The sequence below is a fragment of the Cnephaeus nilssonii genome (assembly GCF_951640355.1).
Source record: "Cnephaeus nilssonii genome assembly, chromosome: 9".
Taxonomy (NCBI): Eukaryota; Metazoa; Chordata; class Mammalia; order Chiroptera; family Vespertilionidae; genus Cnephaeus; species Cnephaeus nilssonii.
Window position 1 is genome coordinate 91,333,809 of NC_137080.1, and position 18,306 is coordinate 91,352,114.

The following is an 18,306-nucleotide window of genomic DNA, read 5'->3' on the forward strand; positions in this document are numbered from 1 at the left end:
CCGCCCGCTCCTCCCCCGCGCGAGGCGGGGCCGGCCCGCGGCGCGTCCCACCTGCCGGCGCCCAGGTGCCCCGTCCGGCCCGGGCCTGCCCGCAGCCACAGCAGCCCGGCAGGTGCCTGCCCTGCAGGACGGGTGCTTCCGGCCGGCCGGTGCCGGCGCAGGGGTCCCGGCGAGAAGACAGGGCCTCCCAGCTCTCCGCAGCCCGGACTCTGCGGGAAGATCTGCCGGTGAAATTGAAGACAGTTTTGGAAAAACAAAACCAAACCTCAGGATCCATTGATGACGGAATGTTTCAAACATACAGAAATAGGCTAAATGGCCCGGTGCTTCGCACACTTGACTGTGAACACGAGCCCCCTGGGAATTGTGTTGTATTAAGAGACAGCTTCTGATGCGGGCCGTCTGCGGTGGAGCCAAGCTTGTGCATTTCTAACCAGCTCCAGGCTCAGAGGGTCTCTGGACCACACGGATGGTGAGGCTCTACACCCAAATCCTCAGCTTCAACAGTTACATCCGCTCCTTGTCAGTTTTATCCCATCTGCATCCCTCCAACCTCATTATTTTAAAGCAAAATCAGGTATCATCATTTCAGGCATAAATATTTTTGTGTCTCTAAAAGATAAGGATTATTTTAAAAACATACCACAAGATCATTTTTACACCTAAAAGCAATAACAGAAATTCTATAATAAGCAACTACCCAGTCCAGGTTGAAATGTTGTTTTGAGCAGTTTTTGCTCGCCTCGCTGTGTCTGGTGGCTTGGGCAGCCTGAAGAAAATTCTGTGCTCAGAGGTCTACCCAGCCCAGTGTTTGAACATCAACTTATGAACCAGGAAGTCACACTTCCATTCCCGGTCAGGGCACATGCCTGGGTTGCAGGCTTGAGCCCCAGTAAGGGGCGTGCAGGAGGCAGCCGATTAATGATTCTCTCTCGTTGTTGATGTTTTTATCTCTCTCTCCCTCCCTCACTCTTCTTCTGTGAAATAAATAAAAATATATTTAAAAAAAAATCACAGAGGCCTCCCAGGAACAGGGGAGGGGGCAGAGAATGGCTACACGAAGTCGGATGCCCAGCCCGACTTGTCCAAGCCCTGGCCGGCCTGGACATGGGGCTGAGGAAGGGGTGGGGACCACTTTGTCAAACAGAGAGAAGGTGGCTTGAGGGAGGAAAGGGACCTGCCCTTGGCCTACAATAAGCTGGGGGCCTCCCCAAGGAGGCCTCACACCTGGTGCCACAGCATCACAGTCCAGAAGAGCGTTGTGGGGGAGGGGCACAGGGCTCCCACAGAAATATACCCAACAGGCAGTGCAGGCAGGGGATCAGTCTTGTTTATGTCTGGCACACAGTAGGATATAAAACACATGGAGTATGAATGGAAGAGTCAGCCCATTAGAAGTTAAAAAATATTTATTTAATGAACACTAGTGTTTGCCATTTGCCAGTCATCATTCTAAGTGTTTTACATACACAACTCCCTCAATCCTGGTGAGAGGCCTGTGAGTCAGTACTGTTGTTATCCTCATTTTACAGGTGAGGAACCTGATGAACAGAGAGGTTAAGTAACTTGCTGAAGGTCACACAGCTGGCAAGGGGCAGAGCTGGGTTGAATAAGCTGGCACATCCCAGCTTTAGCGTCCTGGCTCTGGGCCCCGGGGCTGTGCTGTGTGTCTGGGTTGAGAGGCTTTGCTCCTCGAAGGAAGCGGCCTATGTGTGAAGTCATCTGCCTTCGCACATCATGAGGACATCTCTGCTGCTCAAACAAGCATGTCTCCCTCAGCACGTCCTGTCCCGGTGTCTGACATCCCCCCCCTCCCTGCCCCACCCCTGATGCTGGCCCTGAGACCCTGTGGGAGGAAAGGGGAAGGCTTGGGTGCCTGGGAGGGCTAGAGAGGTTCAGAACTCTGGGGTGGAAGGAACCCCAATTCTCAAGTTGGAACAGACGCCTGGGGCCAGTGTTTAGGACTGGGCGCAGACAGGAGGGAACTGTCTGGGAACTGAGGATCCAGATCTCCAGGGTAGGGACGGGCTTGGGCCTCGCTGTTGTGTCTTGCAAACCTGAGTGGCAGAGGCGAGCCCAGAAGGTGAGGAATACCAGGGACACGCTCATTGCCCAAGTGGATGCAATCCTTCGAGGGCACAGTGGCCCATGGGCTGTGGCTCCGCAGCCGCTTAGGCAACGGTCAGGAAGTGACTCAGGCGCAGGCGCCGACACTGACCCCCACCTCGGCCTCCGCTGGGCCGGCGTTTACTCAGCAGCCAGAGCCTTGGAGAGAGGCATCCAGTCCCAGAAGTCACCAGGGCCAGCGAGGCTGAGGGGAGGCCCCTGAGGCTGTCCGGGTGTGGATGTGGGTGTCCCCCCTGCCCCCCACCCCCCGCAGCCCCTGGGCCTCCTTTTTCTCTGAGCGCTGACCCCTCTGCTCTGCCTTCCCAGACATCGGCCCAGTTTGTAGTGTTGGCTTCTGCCCTGCTAATGCAGAGGCCAGGGGGTAGGAAACCAGCTTGGGAAGGAGACCTGAACTCCATCCGGGCTCTGTTCTGCCAGCTGGGTGACGGGCAAAGCTCCTTCCCCTCCGAATCCAGTGTCCGCTCCCCCCGGCCCTTGTAAAATGGAAATGAGGGTCAAGCATGGCAAGCATAGCTAACGAGTCCCGGGGATGTATCATTCCAGGTGCAGTGTGGCCGCCACCCGGTGAGGCAGGAACATCCGTGCCTCCTGCCAAAGTTCACCTGGTGAACCAGCTGGGCGTGTGACTCAGCGCGCAGTGGGCCCGCGGGCTGAGAGAGCTGGTGCTGCAGGGTTGCCCTAGTGACTGTGAGCCTCTGGAGGGCAGGACGAGGTTTGGGGAGTGATGACTGGCTTCTTAGAACCTGCCGTGTCCCCATTCTGACCCCCCAGATCCATCTTGTCTCTAACACTACAGCCTCTCTGTCCCAAACGGCAGGGCCAGCAACTCACATCCTCACCGTGATTGGCCAGGAGACCTGTACAAACAGAAGTCATGACGCCTGGGGCCCCTCGGGAAGGACACAGCACGGGAGCCCACAGCTCTGGCCCCAACTCAGAGATTCCCATGCTCCTCCGCGCCTTCCCAAACCCCACAAGACAGTCAAAATCTCAAGGAGGTTGGGAGCAGCCAAAAATAGCCTTGCACCTGAGGGCCACTCGGTGGCTTGTTAAGTCAGCTAGCCTCACCCGAGGATATTTTCCATTGATTTTTAGAGAGAGTGGAAGAAAGAGGGAGAGACACAGAGAGAAACATCGATGTGAGAGAGGCACATCAACTGGTTGCCTCCTGTATGCACCCTGACCAGGACTGGGGAACCTGCAACCAAGGTACGTGCCCTTGACCGAAATCGAACCCAGGACCCTGCAGTCCGTGGACCGATGCTCTGTCCACTGAGCCAAACCAGCTCGGGCTCAGTTTCCTCATCTGTAAAACAGGAGTAGGTCATTATACCCACCTCACAGGGTCATCATGAGGACTAAAAGAGATGACACAAGATGTGTCCAATTCATGCCTGGCACATAGTAGGTGCTCTCTGGACGCTCCTCCCCCGGTGTTGTCCAGCTTTGCCTCCCCAGCCCAGGTGTGTGTCAGGGAAGGTTTCTGAAGAGGCGACTTTTGAGCAACACCTGCATGGCCAAGCAGTGAGCCCTCGGATCTCTGGGGGAGGAACAGGTGCATTTCCTCCAAACTTCTCCACATCTGATCCAGCCTCCCCCCCCCCCCCCCAGGAGTCTCTGGTAAGTCCCTACTGGGACCCAGCTCAGACACCTGGGGCAGCTTGCTGGCCTCTGGCTTACTGAGCCATCCCTCCCCAGCACCTCTTCCCTTCTAGGGACTGGGGCCGACTCAGCGCCTGAGCAGCACATCCATCCCAAGAGCAAACATCCGGCCTCTTCTCACAGGCCCCTCAACTGCAGGAGCGTCCTCTCAGCCTCCCAGCCCCGCCCTTTGACCTGTCTGCTCCCTGCCCTCAGCTTTAGCACCCCCTGGTGGAGGACAGGGGTAGGGACAGCTCTGCCCATGTGGCCCTCACAGCTGCCCTGCTGGGGCCCCTGAAGGTAGACTTTTCCCCTTCACAGGTACACCGCCCTGGCCCTCACTCCCCCACGCCGCCGCTGCACCCCGAGACCCACATCCCTTCACCCAGCCTGCAGGACTGGCCCTTGGTCCGATCCTGGGAAGATGCGGCCTGGGTCCTTCTGTGAGACACTGCTCCGCTCCATCGACCTCTGCGTTGTCCTGTGTGGTGTTCACTCCGCATTGTCCTCTGCGCGGTGGCAGCTGCCCTGGATCGATGGCTCGGTGAGGGCTGAGGGCGAGGGCAGCTGCTGCGCCCCAGCCCGTGCTGGCCCGCCGAGGTGCTCAGGAAAGCTTCGCGAATGGATGAACCAAAGATTTTTACTTTTTAGCGGAAGCAAAGTCCATTGAGAGAAGCCAGCCCTGGGGGGGCAGCTGGGGTTCCAGCAGAGCCCACAGCAGGCCGTGTCCGGAGGTGCCGCCGGGTGTGCTGAGCACCCGAGCTCATTACCGCCCGTTAGTCCGGGTGTGGAGTCCCCCATGGAACCCCAGACCTGCTCACCCCGGGCCAGGACCCCAGGGCGCCTGGGACAGAAGAAAAGACGAATCAAAGATCTTGCTGTCTCTTGTGGGTATAAGGGGTGGTGGTTTGAAGACCCAGATGGTGGGACTGAGGAGCAGTAGGGACGATGTTTAGAATCAGGTCCCGTGGACTGTCTGGGCCGTGTGGTCTCTATTTGGCTGGACTGAAGGGTTCTGGTTCGTCTCTGCTCTGCCCTCGCTCCTGGAGGCCCGGCCCGGGAGCCGTCTGCCTGTGTGGCTTCCACATCCTGGCACGAGGCCGGGCCTGTGTGTGGTGGGAGAGGTGTTTGATTAAGAACCAGGGGCCACAACCCAAATTTGGGGACTTCTTCTGTCACCAAGAATTTGCACCAAACTTCATTCCAAAGCTGGCCCCTCCCTGCCTACGGCCCGCACTGTCCCCGCTGAGGTTCTACATAAGCCAGACCCCCTACCCTTTGGAATCGCCCTTCCTTCCTGGCCTTTAAAGCTCAGCTCCAAACTCACTACTTTGAGGACGAGCGATGGCGTGAACTCCAGACCTGCCCACCCCAGGACCCCGGTACTACCCTCCTGACCCCATGGCTCTGGTGCCCCCACACCCGGGCTCTTTGGGTGATGTCCACGCTCTTTGTGTGAACTTGAGCTCCTGGGAGCCAGCGGAGGGTAGTCGAGGACTGGGAGGCAGAGCTGGGCTTGACTCTCGTGCCAGCACCTCCAGCTGTGTGACCTTGAGCAGGTGCATGCATGTCTCTGAGCTTCCTGGTCAGTAACACGGGAGCTCGTCGCTCAGCGGAGGAGGATGTGATGAGACTGGACTGAGGAGGCCGCAGGCACTGTGCCCGGTGCTCCCTCCCGTCCTTCAGCACGGCTCAGATGTCACCTCCTCTGAGAGTCCTCCCTGACTCCATCCCAGGCCCCGTCCACCTGCCTTACCCGGCCTCATCTCCCTTCAAGCCCTTATATCTCATCTGTCTACCATCTACTAGAAGGCCAGGTCTGTGCGGGTGGAGGTTTGATACACTATGTCCATCGCTGAAACCCAAACGCGGCATCTGGGGACTGACTGAATGGCAGGTGCGAAGTGGGGGCTTTGTAAATGGACGCTACTCTTACTACTGTGCATAGGTGGCCCAAACTCACCTTCATGCCTGGAGCAGTCCCAGCTCCAGTGCCTGCCGACAGCAGGAGCAGGGTCACGGGGTCGGCCTGCTCCTCCCCTTCTTGTAAACATTCAGCACCAGGACGCAGGGATCACCCTCCGGAGCCCCAGCCCGTGTCAGGGTCACAGAGACCCCGACCAGACGCGCAGGACTACCTGCCATGGCAGAGGCGGGGGCCCCGACTCCAGCTCTGCCTCGGATGCTGTGTGCCCGGAGGTGAGGCACTGCCTCGCTGGTGCTCCGGTTTTCCGTTTACACAGTTAACAAATACTGACAGGGTGCTCGCTACCTGCCCCAAATTGTCCCAGCGCTTAGTGCACATGGAACTCGTTTAATCCTCTTAAGGACCCTATGAGATGGGTCACTAATGGCCTCTACTTCACACATGGCAGACACGAGGCACAGAGAGGTCAAGTGACGTGCCCAGGGTCACACAGCCGGTAAACGGCAGAGCCAGGACCCGAGCCCAGGCAGTCCGCCAGCAGTCAGTGCTGGAACCCCTGTGCTCGGCCTCACGGGCAGTGCCGGTGAGGCGCCGGCGTGGCCGTTAGGACACGGAGCCTGCTACGGAGGGTGCTCACACTCCTCCTCCTCACCGTCCCAGTTGGCCTCCCTAAACAAGGATCTCCCTTCCTGCCCTTCTCCAAATCTCGTAACTGCATCTCCGCTCCTTCCGGAAGGAAACAGCCGGTGGGGTGCTGGGCTGGCCGTGCGGATGGGGAGTCCTAAAGCACGGTGTTTGTGGGTTTCTGCGGCATAAAAGCCCACCATGGCCAAGTTCAAGGTACGGACCTGAAGTCACTGAGCACGGAGTTGAGAAGAAAATCGGTCCTCAAGAGCCACAGTGAAGGGGCTCCGCACACCTGTCAACAGGGGTGAATAAGGGCTTACTCAGGTACAAACGCCCGCTGGCCTCTGGGCCTGTGCTCCTCCCACCCCCACTGCCTTCCTCTTCCACGCCTGGGAATCTGGCTTCGGCCCCTGGAGGGGGCGGCCGCTGTGCAGCTTGGGGCGGTTCAGCTGTGACAGGTGCCTGCTCAGAGCCTGTGGACAGGGCTTGCCCCGTCGGGACCCTGCCTTTCTTGCTCATCAGATCCTCCACGGAGTCTCTGCACAAACACCCTCCATTCCAGCCACCTCACAAACGTGCCTCACCCATCCCTGTCACCACACCTGTGCGTGAGCTGTCGCCTGCCTAGAATGCCATTCCTCTGCTTTGCCAAGGATGGGAGGACCCTTGGGCCTACCCACGTGCCCCCTCCAGCCCCCCACTCCTGCAGGACTTAGGGCACAGCAGGTCCTTAGACTCGAATTGCCAGTTACCTCTCAAACAAACTAAACTGCAAGTTTCTTGAGGGCCTGAGTGGCTCATTGCTCTGTCCTCTGTACCTACTTAGCAATGCATTGCAAAGCCTTAAGCAGCTCAACCTGCTTTTGCTGAGCACTTGTTAAGACATTGAGGATGCATGGACAAACGTCACCTCCCTGTCTTCAGAGGCTCATACCTGGAGGGCAGGGAGCATAAAGGAACCAGCACACCATTCTCTGCAGGTGGGAGGGCAAATGGGCCCAGAGTTTCAGAACCGTTTGTTATTGAAACCGTGAAAACGAGCATCTCGTTTATCCTGGTAATTCTAGGGCCATAAGTTAGTCCACGCAACACAGACAAGGGCACGCCCTCACCACGGCATCATCGCCGGTAAAGAGGCGTTGCCAGCGTCACGGGAAAAGGTAAAGGAGCCCGGCCGGCGTGGCTCAGTGGTTGAACCAGGAGATCAGGGTTCGATTCCCGGTCAGGGCACATGCCCGGGTTGTGGGCTCGATCCCCAGTAGGGTGTGTGCAGGAGGCAGCCAATCCATGATTCTCTCTCATTGATGTTTCTATCTCTATCTCTCCATCTCCCTCTCCCATCCTTTCTGAAATTTTTTTTTTATAAAAAGAGCAGGCTGCTGTTTATTTAAAAAAAAAAAAAAAGGTAAAAGAAACGCCAGGGTGGACTGTTCCCGATGAGGGAGTGGCTGTTATTCCCACACGCGCCTCACACGTGCGCTGTCCGTGTCTGTCTCTGCCAAGTATCCACCCGCTCATCCTGCAGCTTCCTCGTCCACCCGAATTCTTGGTGACATCTGTGCACGTTAACCCGGTCTAGCTCGGGGTCTCTCACCTCGGCACCAGGGACATTGGCCCAATAATTCTTTGTTGGTGAGGTGGGGGCGTCCTGTGTATTGTAGCAGCACCCCGGGTCTCTACCCCGAGCGGCCACTCCCCACCCCCAGCTGTGACACCAAAGAGGTCCCCGCACTGCCAGCTGTCCCTGGGGCAGACAGCACCGGGTTAGCGCCGTCGTCCTGTGAATGAAGGCGTCGTGTGAACTTCTCCTGTTGAGGGGAGGGGGCGGGTGGTTCCGGCTGTTCTGCCATTACAAATGATACTGATGGGAAGTCCCCACGCTCATTTCCTTGAGCCCAAGCGGGAACGTTTCTGGTGAATAATTACCTGGAAATAGAACGCAGGCTCGTGAGGCCGGCAGCTCCGCCCGCACGGAGTGCTGCCAACCTGCTGCGCTGTGACAGGTCTGACGTCTTTGAGGCGTCACAGTCATTAGCCCCTCCCTCTATGGCCCCTGGGCTTTGGGACTTGCCTCAAACGCCCGCCAACTGCGCGTAAATCTCTGGTTCGTCTGCAGTGGCTGTGGCTCAAGGAGGAAAGCAGTTTGCCCGCTTGCTCCAACACCATTTACTGACACAGCGGACTGAACAATATTCGCTCATTTCTGGAAAGTGATGCATGTTTACAGATTTAGGACATTTTCTAGGAGTCACCCACCTGTGAACAGCTGCTGTTTCCCGGTGGTGGGGTGATGGATGTTACCTACATTTAACATTTTTCAAGAATAAACAGGTTGGATGTGTCATGAAAGAATAACAATTGGGAAAAGTGATGTGGCGATGCTGTGACACCAGCCAGGTTGGCGCAAATTCCAGGAACACCTGGAGTGGGCACCTGACTCACCTGGAGGCGGGGGAGGCTGGGGAGGGGGTGTTTCCTAACCGGGAGCAGGGCGGGGCTGGTTGGGGGCAGACTAGCCTCCAAATGGGGACACTCCCCACCACAAGCACTTTGTCAGCAGCCATTACCAGACAGACAGTCACTGCCTGTCACTGGGCAGAGCCGGCCACCAGCTGTCATGCCTGAGCCATGGCCGAGAAGCGCCCTGTGTGATGGTGCTGGATGATGCCTCCCACCTCACAGCCGGAAGCAGTGGCTGCGCTGGCAGCCTGCAGGTGGAGCCAGCCGACCAGGTCGAGGTAACACCCTGGAGGACACACAGGGCTAGGTCTCCCACAAAAAAATCCCCGTCGGCCAGGTGAGTGCCAGGGAGGTGGGCCCACGGCACTCCGCCCGGAAATGGCCACCAGCAGCCGGCGCTCAGAGGCTCTGTTCTAGGGGTGCCGGGAACATGGCAACAGCTCTTGTTTCCAACTGTCACCCCGCTTTAGGAGGCCAACTCCGAGGGGGCAGGAGTGTTTTGCCTTTCCCACGTTCCCAGTGCCTGGCACAGAGAAGTGGCCCAGTTTGTGGAACGGCTGAAGGAGGGTGCAGGACACCACCCTGACTTCCAGCTCACCTTCTTTCCCCCTAATATTTTCATGGGGAAGTGGAGAGGGATGGGGAAACAGGAGCACTTCTCTGGATCATGGCCATCGGCCGCCTTCAAAAATCTTTTGATTCTTGTTCCAACTCAGCCAGCTGTTGTGCATCCAACTTGAACTGCACAGTGAGATGTAGGCAAGAGACTCAGAATCCAATTCTGACGCTTGCCTCTTCTTAAACCGCGTCTTAGACAGGGCAGATATTCTGAACCTATCTGGTTTCTTCCCTTAGATAATCTTTGCTTCTAAAGATTGTTGATTGCAAAGACAGGAAGCAGAGGACAAGGTGCTTTGCAATGATTAAAAGGTGACAGTCACCCTGACTCAGGGAGTCCGACCGGATGCCCACGGGGGCATTTGGCCCGCAAGTTTGACATGCTTGATGTACGGTACCAGGTGGGCCCTGGAAAAGCCGACGGACACTTTGTAACACTGAGTGTCAACTGTAATTGAAAAATAAAATTTAAAAAGTTACTGTTTTAAAAAAAGCAAACATAACAGAAACTGTACGAAGTTAGTCAGGCCCAGCCGGTGTGGCTCAGTGGTTGAGCATCAACCCATGAACCAGGTCATGGGTTTGATCCTGGTCAGGGAACATGCCCAGGGTTTGGGCTCGATTCCCAGTAGAGGGTGTGCAGGAGGCAGCTGATCAATGATTCTCTCCCATCATTGATGTTTCTATCTCTCTCTTCCTCTCCTTTCCTCTCTCTGAAATCAATTAAAACATTACAAAACAAGCCCTCGCTGATTTTGGCTCAGTGGATAGAGTGTTGGCCTGCAGACTGAAGGGTCCCGGGTTCGATTCCAGTCAAGGGCACATGCCTGGGTTGTGGGTTCGATCCCCAGTTGCGGGTGTGTGTGTGTGCAGTGATTCTCTCTCATCATTGATGTTTCTATCTCTCCCTCTCCCTTCTTCTCTGAAATCAATAAAAAGATAAAAAACAAAAACAAAACAAAAAACATGTTAGAGCCACCTGTCATCCCACTACCCAGAGGTGATTGCGGAGTTTGGTGTGTGTTCCTCTAGGGTTTCCCTGGCCATATGGATCACCATCAGTACAGCATGGGGGGCGGTATGCTATCCTTTGCCACTTATTGTCTCTCACTCCTCACCCATCTTGCACACATATCCACACCCAGCTCTATGGTTCCCACTGTACAGCTCAATCGAGTCCTCACTGACAGAAGTGTGGCTCACTGCCAATGTTTTGCTATTACGAAGAACATAACACTGAATAACCTTTTCCTTTTTTCCTTGTACACTTGGGAGCCCTCTGAGTTCTGAGAAGTGTCCTAGCAGATGCTAAGTCAAAGGGAATGTACATTCAAACATCTGTATTAGCAATAAGAAGGGTCTTGGCTGTTCCTCACACACTCGTTAGCCAAGTCCCTGTGAAAGTCATCACAAGAAAACACACTGCTGACCGGTCTCATCAAGCCAGTCCCTCCCTGTTCACAAGCCTGGGAATCCAGAGTGCCTACCCTACCCTTTCCGGTCTTGTCCTCTGTTAGTCTCTAACCGGTTACATTGTAAGCATATGGCAAATGACACACATATAATGGAGATTAGTTGCAATAGTTTTGCACATTTAGTAGAAGATGGTGGATTTGATGAACTTTTTATAAACAATGCTAGAACACTGCTCAAATATCAAGCAAAGCCACTGAAAGATACTCAGCCCAGTTACTAAAGGGAAAGGTGATAAGGTGATCACCAATAGATGCCAATAAAAAAGAACAATGTGACTATCAAGACTGAGGTCCTTAGGAAAACTGAGGAAGACCTCAAATATTTTTGCAAAAATTACCTAAGATTATGCTGCAAAAGTAAAATGGGAAGGATATTGTAGGATACTAAACACAATTTCACTTTAAAACCTAACACTTGGTTCATTCTTTGTTCATTATAAGAATACTAGAGGCCCGGTGCATGAGATTCGTGCTTTGGGGGGGTGGGGGGTTGGGGGCTAGGGTCCCAGTCTGGGACCCCTCAGGGGATGTCCAACTGCCGGCTTAGGCCCGATCCCCCCAGCAGTCAGACCTCCCTCTTGCAGTCTGGGGCTCTCACAGTCCGGGACCCCTCACTCCTTACCGCCACCGCTGCTGTGCTTGCCAGCTGTAAGCCTGGCTTCTGGTTGAGCGGCACTCCCCCTGTGGGAGCTCACTGACCACCAGGGGGCAGCTCCTGCATTGAGCGTCTGCCCCCTGGTGGTCAATGCACATCATAGCGACCGATCTTTGTGCCATTTGGTCGATTTGCATATTACGCTTTTTAAAAATTTAATAAATCTTTATTGTTCAGATTATTACAATTGTGCCTCTTTTTTCCCCCCATAGCTCCCCTCCACCCGGTTCCCACCCCACCCTCTGCCCTTACCTCCCCCCCCACTGTCCTCATCCATAGGTATACGACTTTTGTCCAGTCTCTTCCCGCACCCCCACACCCTTTTCCCCGAGAATTGTCAGTCCACTCCCTTTCTATGCCCCTGATTCTATTATATTCACCAGTTTATTTTGTTCATCAGATTTTTAATTCACTTGAAGATTCACTTGTTGATAGATACGTATTTGTTGTTCATAGTTTTTATCTTTACCTTTTTCTTCTTTCTCTTCTTAAAGAGTACCTTTCAGCATTTCATATAATACTGGTTTGGTGGTGAACTCCTTTAGCTTTTTCTTATCTGTGAAGCTCTTTATCTGACCTTCAATTCTGAATAATAGCTTTGCTGGGTAGAGTAATCTTGGTTGTAGGTTCTTGCTATTCATCACTTTGAATATTTCTTGCCACTCCCTTCTGGCCTGCATAGTTCTGTTGAGAAATCAGCTGACAATTGTATGGGTGCTCCCTTGTAGGTAACTAACTGTTTTTCTCTTGCTGCTTTTAATATTCTTTGTCTTTTGCTCTTGGCATTTTAATTATGATGTGTCTTGGTGTGGTCCTCTTTGGATTCCTTTTGTTTGGGGTTCTGTGTGCTTCCTGGACTTGTAAGTCCATTTCTTTCACCAGGTGGGGGAAGTTTTCCGTCATTATTTCTTCAAATAGGTTTTCAGTATCTTACTCTTACTTCTTCTGGCACCCCCATAATTCTGATGTTGGTACGCTTGAAGTTGTCCCAGAGGCTCCTTACACTATCTTCAAATTTTTGGATTCTTTTTGCTTTTCCGGTTGTTTTTTGCTTCTTTGTATTTCAAATCTTTGACTTGATTCTTGTGTTCCTCTAGTCTGCTGTTGGATCTCTGTATAATATTTTTTTATTTCAGTCAGTGTATGTTTTATTTCTAGTTGGTACTTTTCCATATCCTCGAGGGTCTCGCTAAATTTATCGGCCTTTTCTAGGAAATTCTTGAAAAACCTTATAACCCTGATTTTGAACTCTATATCCAGTTGTTTGTTTTCCTCCATTTCTTTTGTTTGTGATCTGTTTCTTTGTCTCCGCATTTTCACTGCTTCCCTGAGTTGGTATGGTAACTTCGTGTGCTAGGTGTCCTATATGGCCCAATGGCTCAGCCTCCCTAGTTACCTGAGGTGGACACTTGGTGTATCCCTTTGTGGACTGTGTGTACAGCCTTGTTGTAGTTAAGTCTTGATTGTTGTTGGTATCACTGGGAGGAATTGACCTCCAGGCCAATTGGCTGTGAGGATCAGCTGTCTATGCTGCCAGGAGAACTTCTGTGCTGGAGACAGCCTTATGAGACAAGACTTGCAAAATTGCAAAAGCCTCTGTGCTCAGCTTGGATGGGGTGGAGTCTCAGGGCTGAGCAGACAGTCTTGGCTTCCCGTCAGCCCTACCCTATTAGGCCCCTAGGTCTCAGTGTCCCTCGGTAATCGCTGCAGTCCTCTCTGCGCGCACTCGCGCGTGCACCCTCTGACCTCTGCCTTTCGCGGCTCCCAAGTTTCCGTGCGCTCCTCTCTTTTCCCGACAGTCCAGACTCCCCCTGTATGAGTCTGGGTCCCCAGGGTCTCACCCGAAACTGGGGTTCAGTGCAGTTGGAACTGGGGTTCAGTGCAGTCGGGAGCCTCTGTCTCCCTCCCACTAGAGAAAGCCAGCCAGGCACTCAGCCGCCCGTCCTCTCCGTGCCCATGTCTCCATACCTCAGCCTTTTGCAGCTCCTCTGATTCTCTGTGTGCTTTCCTCTTTCCTTCTAGTTGTAGAATTTCCACTCAGCCAGCTTTCCTGTGGCTCTGGATGATGTCCGTTCTGTCTTTTAGCTGTAGTTTTAAAACTGTTGTACGAGGCAGCAGTTTAGGTGTTCACCTATGCCGCCATCTTGGTTTCTCTCCTCTACGCTTTTTAAAAAATATATGTATTTTATTGATTTTTTACAGAGAGGAAGGAAGAAGGATAGAGAGTTAGAAATATCTATCAGCTGCCTCCTGCAAACCTTCTACAGGGGATGTGCCTGCAACCAAGGTACATGCCCTTGACCGGAATCGAACCTGGGACCTTTCAGTCTGCAGGCCGAAGCTCTATCCCCTGAGCCAAACCAGTTAGGGTATATTACACTTTTATTATCTACACTAATAAGAGTATGATGCAAATTGACCATACCTTCGCAATGCCCACCAGCCAATCAGGAGTATATGAATTAACCCAACAAAGATGGTAGGTTAATTTGCATATGTAGGCGCCAAGTGGTGGGGGCGGGGCAGGACGCTTGCGTCGTTGGACACAGGTGTTCCGCACCACCCCAGCCGCTCCAGGACTTCGGGCAGCGTGGGAAGGCGGAAAGATGACTCTGGGCCAGAGCGAAAAGGTGGCTCCAGACAGAGTGAAGGCAGTGCCGGCAGCCAGGGAAAGGAAGGCCCATTCTTGCATGAATCTTCATGCATCAGGCCTCTAGTGTAGGATATTTGAAATTATGACTTTGCTTTTATAATTTTGGTTTCACGGTAAAAGTCCCAATCAGACTTCCTCTCCCTGACCCCACATACTATGAAATTTTGGTCCTCATTTCTATGTGGATTCATTTAGGTGAGTTTCTTCTGGCGCCAACTCTCTTCTTGAGCTGAAGAGGCCTCCACTCTCAGAAGCCTAGGAGGAAGGTTGTGCTGGCGCTCATGTCTAGTGTGCGAAGGCAAAACATTTCCTACAACTGCCTGGTCCTTACGGGGGCTGACGTAGCACACGTGACAACCGGGTGCCTTTTCTTTGAGCCCTTTAAGAAGCCACAGAGAACAGAACAGGGTGAAGAAAACAGCCTGTGCTGGGTTTGCCTTCTATAACTGCCACCATCCCCGACGACCAGCCAGGAACCAGATGACACAGGACAGCACAACCCACCCTGGGGCACCTGCCAGCATGCCCAGCCACTGAGAAGGAAGCAACCAACACGGACCCTAAAAACAGCTGTGAGAACTCGGGCCCTTTAAATCCTCTGATGTTTGGAAGAATATTGTCAAGGGCTATACACAAGAGTCATAAAATACATTTGCTTAAAAGTCTATAATCAATGTATACACAGGTACCCATCCAACCTTCTCTCTGGAAATTTGAAAATAAAAATATACTTTCTATGGATAGTCTTAGAATGTCAAACCTAACAAAACCCAAACACCTACTTTAAAAAACTTCATTTTACAAATGAGGAAATGGAAATCCTGGACCAGGGGTTGGACAACTTTTTCTGTAAAAGTGTAGGTAGTTTAGACGTTGTAAGCACATGTTCTCTGCCACAACTATTCAGCTGTCACGGTAGCCCCAAAGGCAGCCACAGACAACACTTAACCCAATGTGTGACTGTGTTCTAATAAAACATTATTTATTGGCACTGAAATTTGAATTTACATTGTTTTTCACATGCTACAAAAACACTGTTCTCCCTTCAACCATTTTTAGTGGATTTGGCCCCTGGGCCATGGTCTCAGACCCCGTCCCAGGCTACTCTGACACCCAAGGGCAATACGCATAGCACCTGCCTCCTTATACCTTGTTTATCTGGTCTTCGCTTTACCCATTCGCTTCAAAGACTCAGATCTGCTTCACCATAAATGCACAACCAAGGAGCTCTATACATGTTTTTTTTTTTTTTTTAATTTTAGGAGTAATATTAAGATCTGTCAGAAGCATATGCCAGGCCATAGCAGAAAGAACATTGATATAAAGCTATATTGAGCATTAAATAAAAATGATCAAGAGAAAAATAAAATTGAGAAACTCACTAAATTTGAAAAATAGGCTTTATTTTGACAAGTGGTATTGTATGACATCCTATATGGTATAACTGATTACAGCCAAGTTCATGAGTACAAATAAAATAGCAGTTTCCCTCATTCTCTCTTCTGAGTTCCGCTCAGAGAAGTCAGGAGAAGGGAGCATGATTCTCAGACACAGGAGCCCTGCCCCAGGCCGCTCAGCTCCTAACACCTGCAGAGACCTGGACGGGAAGGTATGCAGAGCAGCACGTGGGAGGAAATCACACTAGCACGTACAACCCAACACGCTGACAAAATTCACCCTGCCGTGGGCCGTGAGGATTTGAACTGCACGCCAAGGAGATGAGGCCTTTGCATTCATTGTCCTTAGAGAGGGGACAATCCCGGGTGTGGCATGACCACCATGAGCTGCCTCGTTCCTCGCTCCGGCTGATGCGGCCCTACGCTGTCCTCCTGGAGTGCAGTCACTGCCCTGTGACAGAAATGGAAACACCTCGCGCCAGTGAGAGAGTCTGTCACATGGCCCACCCTGCAAGTGGCCTTACACTTTCTCATTTCACAAAAGGTTTAAATACCTGGGCCCTAACGTAGCACACGATGCCTGAAATTCAGAAAATTATGAAAACGACTCTTCTCCACCCCTGAGGATATTTCATCTTTATAAAGTTGAAAATACAAAATATTACAATAATTTGCCCTTCCTCCCCATCAAAGGAATCACATTCTCAAAGGATTCCTGCAAAATACAAAATTCATTTCTCCCTAAACTGAGACCAAGAAGCCAACATTACGCTGCCAAGAAGACCCCAAAGAAGGTGGAAAAGACACCTCATTACTTTAGAAAAATAACCATATTTAGACAAAAATAGAGAAAGGAGTTCTGGCCTCATGAGCGTTTATTTTTCACTTTGATTTCGGCATTTCTTAGCATTGGTTATTGGGAGGGGAGAGAATGACTTGTTTCCAAAGGCTGAGGTTTCCTGGGAAAAGCCCCATTTTTCCCATGATGGCTCCCCAAAAACAGTTTCTTGAAAATCAGATGGCAGGAAAGAAAATGCTATATATCCATCTGTTCCATTTCTTCATAATTTTCACATCAAAAGCACCTGGAGTATCAATTGTGTTCAACACAAAACAGCACTGGGGGCTGGAGAGAAGATGTCACCTGCCCGTAGCATCAGCCAAGGTGACACGAGTTCTGAACTTCCAAGAAGTCCTCACTGGCCCACTTGCCTGGCACCAGGGCCTCCCCAAAAAAACAGGGCAAGCAGCTGTGCATGCTCAAACAGCAAGGCGTGCAAGACATCATCACTCTGCTAGGAAGAAAGAGCACACAGGACGTCCACAGACAGCAAGAGCCGGCCTCTGGTGACTGGGTCCAATACTCAAGAAACCTCTGCACTGAAGGGGGCAAGCAGAGAAATGGCACAACACCCGGGGTCGAGCGAGAAGCACATACACGCATGCCCACACATGCACACGGAGCCTCTGAAGGCTGTTTCACAAGGTCGTCCACCCAGCTGACTACTCGCCTGGCTCAGAACTTCAATTGCCGCACTCTCTTCTCCCGTTTTAAGGCACAAACATATTTAGAGTCCCAGATACACCTGCTGCGTTCTGAGAATGGTACAGAGCGAGTTCTCAGACTAGCGCACAGAGCCAGTTGGTCCTTTTGGCCGTACGCATCCTGAGGACGGCTCCAGAGCTGAAGCAGCCAGAAGGGGCGAGCCTTCTCTGTGCCACGGTGGTCAAGGTGGGCCCACAGGAGAGGCCAAAATAGTGAAAGCATGACTGGGATGTAGGACACTGAATATTTTTTACTTTGCACTGAACAACCCTAAGAGAACAGCAGCTCTTGCCTGCCTGAGCCGACTCACGAAGAAGCGCGAGCAGAGGCTGCCACGGGGTATCTGGAACGCCACGGAGTCACTGTGATGGCAGTTTGCTGCTCATAGTCTCTTACGCTCCCACAAAGACAGACACACACACTAACACACATGCGTGCACGCACACACCCCTCTTCCACCATGGAGGAGATCTTCGCAACAGGAGGCACTTGAATGAGATTTGGAGAGTTCCCGTGAAAAGGCCTTCCCCTCACAGTGAAGTGGGATCAGCAGAACAGAAACCAGGTGCTCAGGATTCCATCTCTTCTTGGTCAAGGGGCGGAGGCACAAAGCTGACGACTTCGTCGTAGGTCAGGCCTAGGGATTGGGAAGGAAAGCCCAGGTGAGTTCAAGCTGTTCCCTTTGCTGGCAAGCACTGTGCTTCTGAGCGCAGAGCCTCCCTGCCTCTCCCGGCTAGTGCAGTGAGGGACAGGCCAAGTAACCATTCACTGCTTGTGTGGGATCCCAACGGATCATGTGACTGCCCAGAAGTTCAAGGACACATATCTAAACCCATCTTCCTTGTTTCTTTCATCGCTCAGTGCCTCCTCCTGGAGCTCAAGCATAACGGAGCAGCCCCACAAACTGGCTTCGGGCAGTTACCCGGAGTTCCGAATTTGTGTTTTATGGAAAGAATATGAGATTAGGCACGGGTTTCATTTCCGGCTGTGTCCCTAACTAGGTCTAAGGTAAGAGGTAAGATATTTTGTCCCAATTGTATCAAGTATAAAACTGTAAAAATCTCCTTCCTTTACTCATCTCAGAGAGATGCTGTAAAGAAAAAGATTCTGAGAACCTCAGAGACCGAGGCAGGTGTGAGGGGCTGCGCGCAAAATCAGAGCAGACGTGAGGGTCTCCCAG

General features: G+C 52.4%; 1 protein-coding gene across 2 annotated transcripts in view; it reads right to left on the bottom strand.

Moving 5' to 3' along the window:
- Positions 1 to 15,449: 15,449 nt before the first annotated feature.
- The window catches only part of MAPK14 (mitogen-activated protein kinase 14), a 65,974-nt gene continuing 63,117 nt past the window's right edge, over positions 15,450 to 18,306 (bottom strand). Inside the window, exon 12 of one of the 2 annotated variants that reach the window (XM_079781228.1) lies at positions 15,450 to 17,763. In XM_079781228.1, the coding sequence (XP_079637354.1) occupies positions 17,696 to 17,763 (68 nt within the window). In that variant the 3' untranslated portion in view covers positions 15,450 to 17,695. The remainder of the gene's footprint in view (positions 17,764 to 18,306) is intronic. The other variant, XM_079781227.1, reaches the window with a different exon arrangement.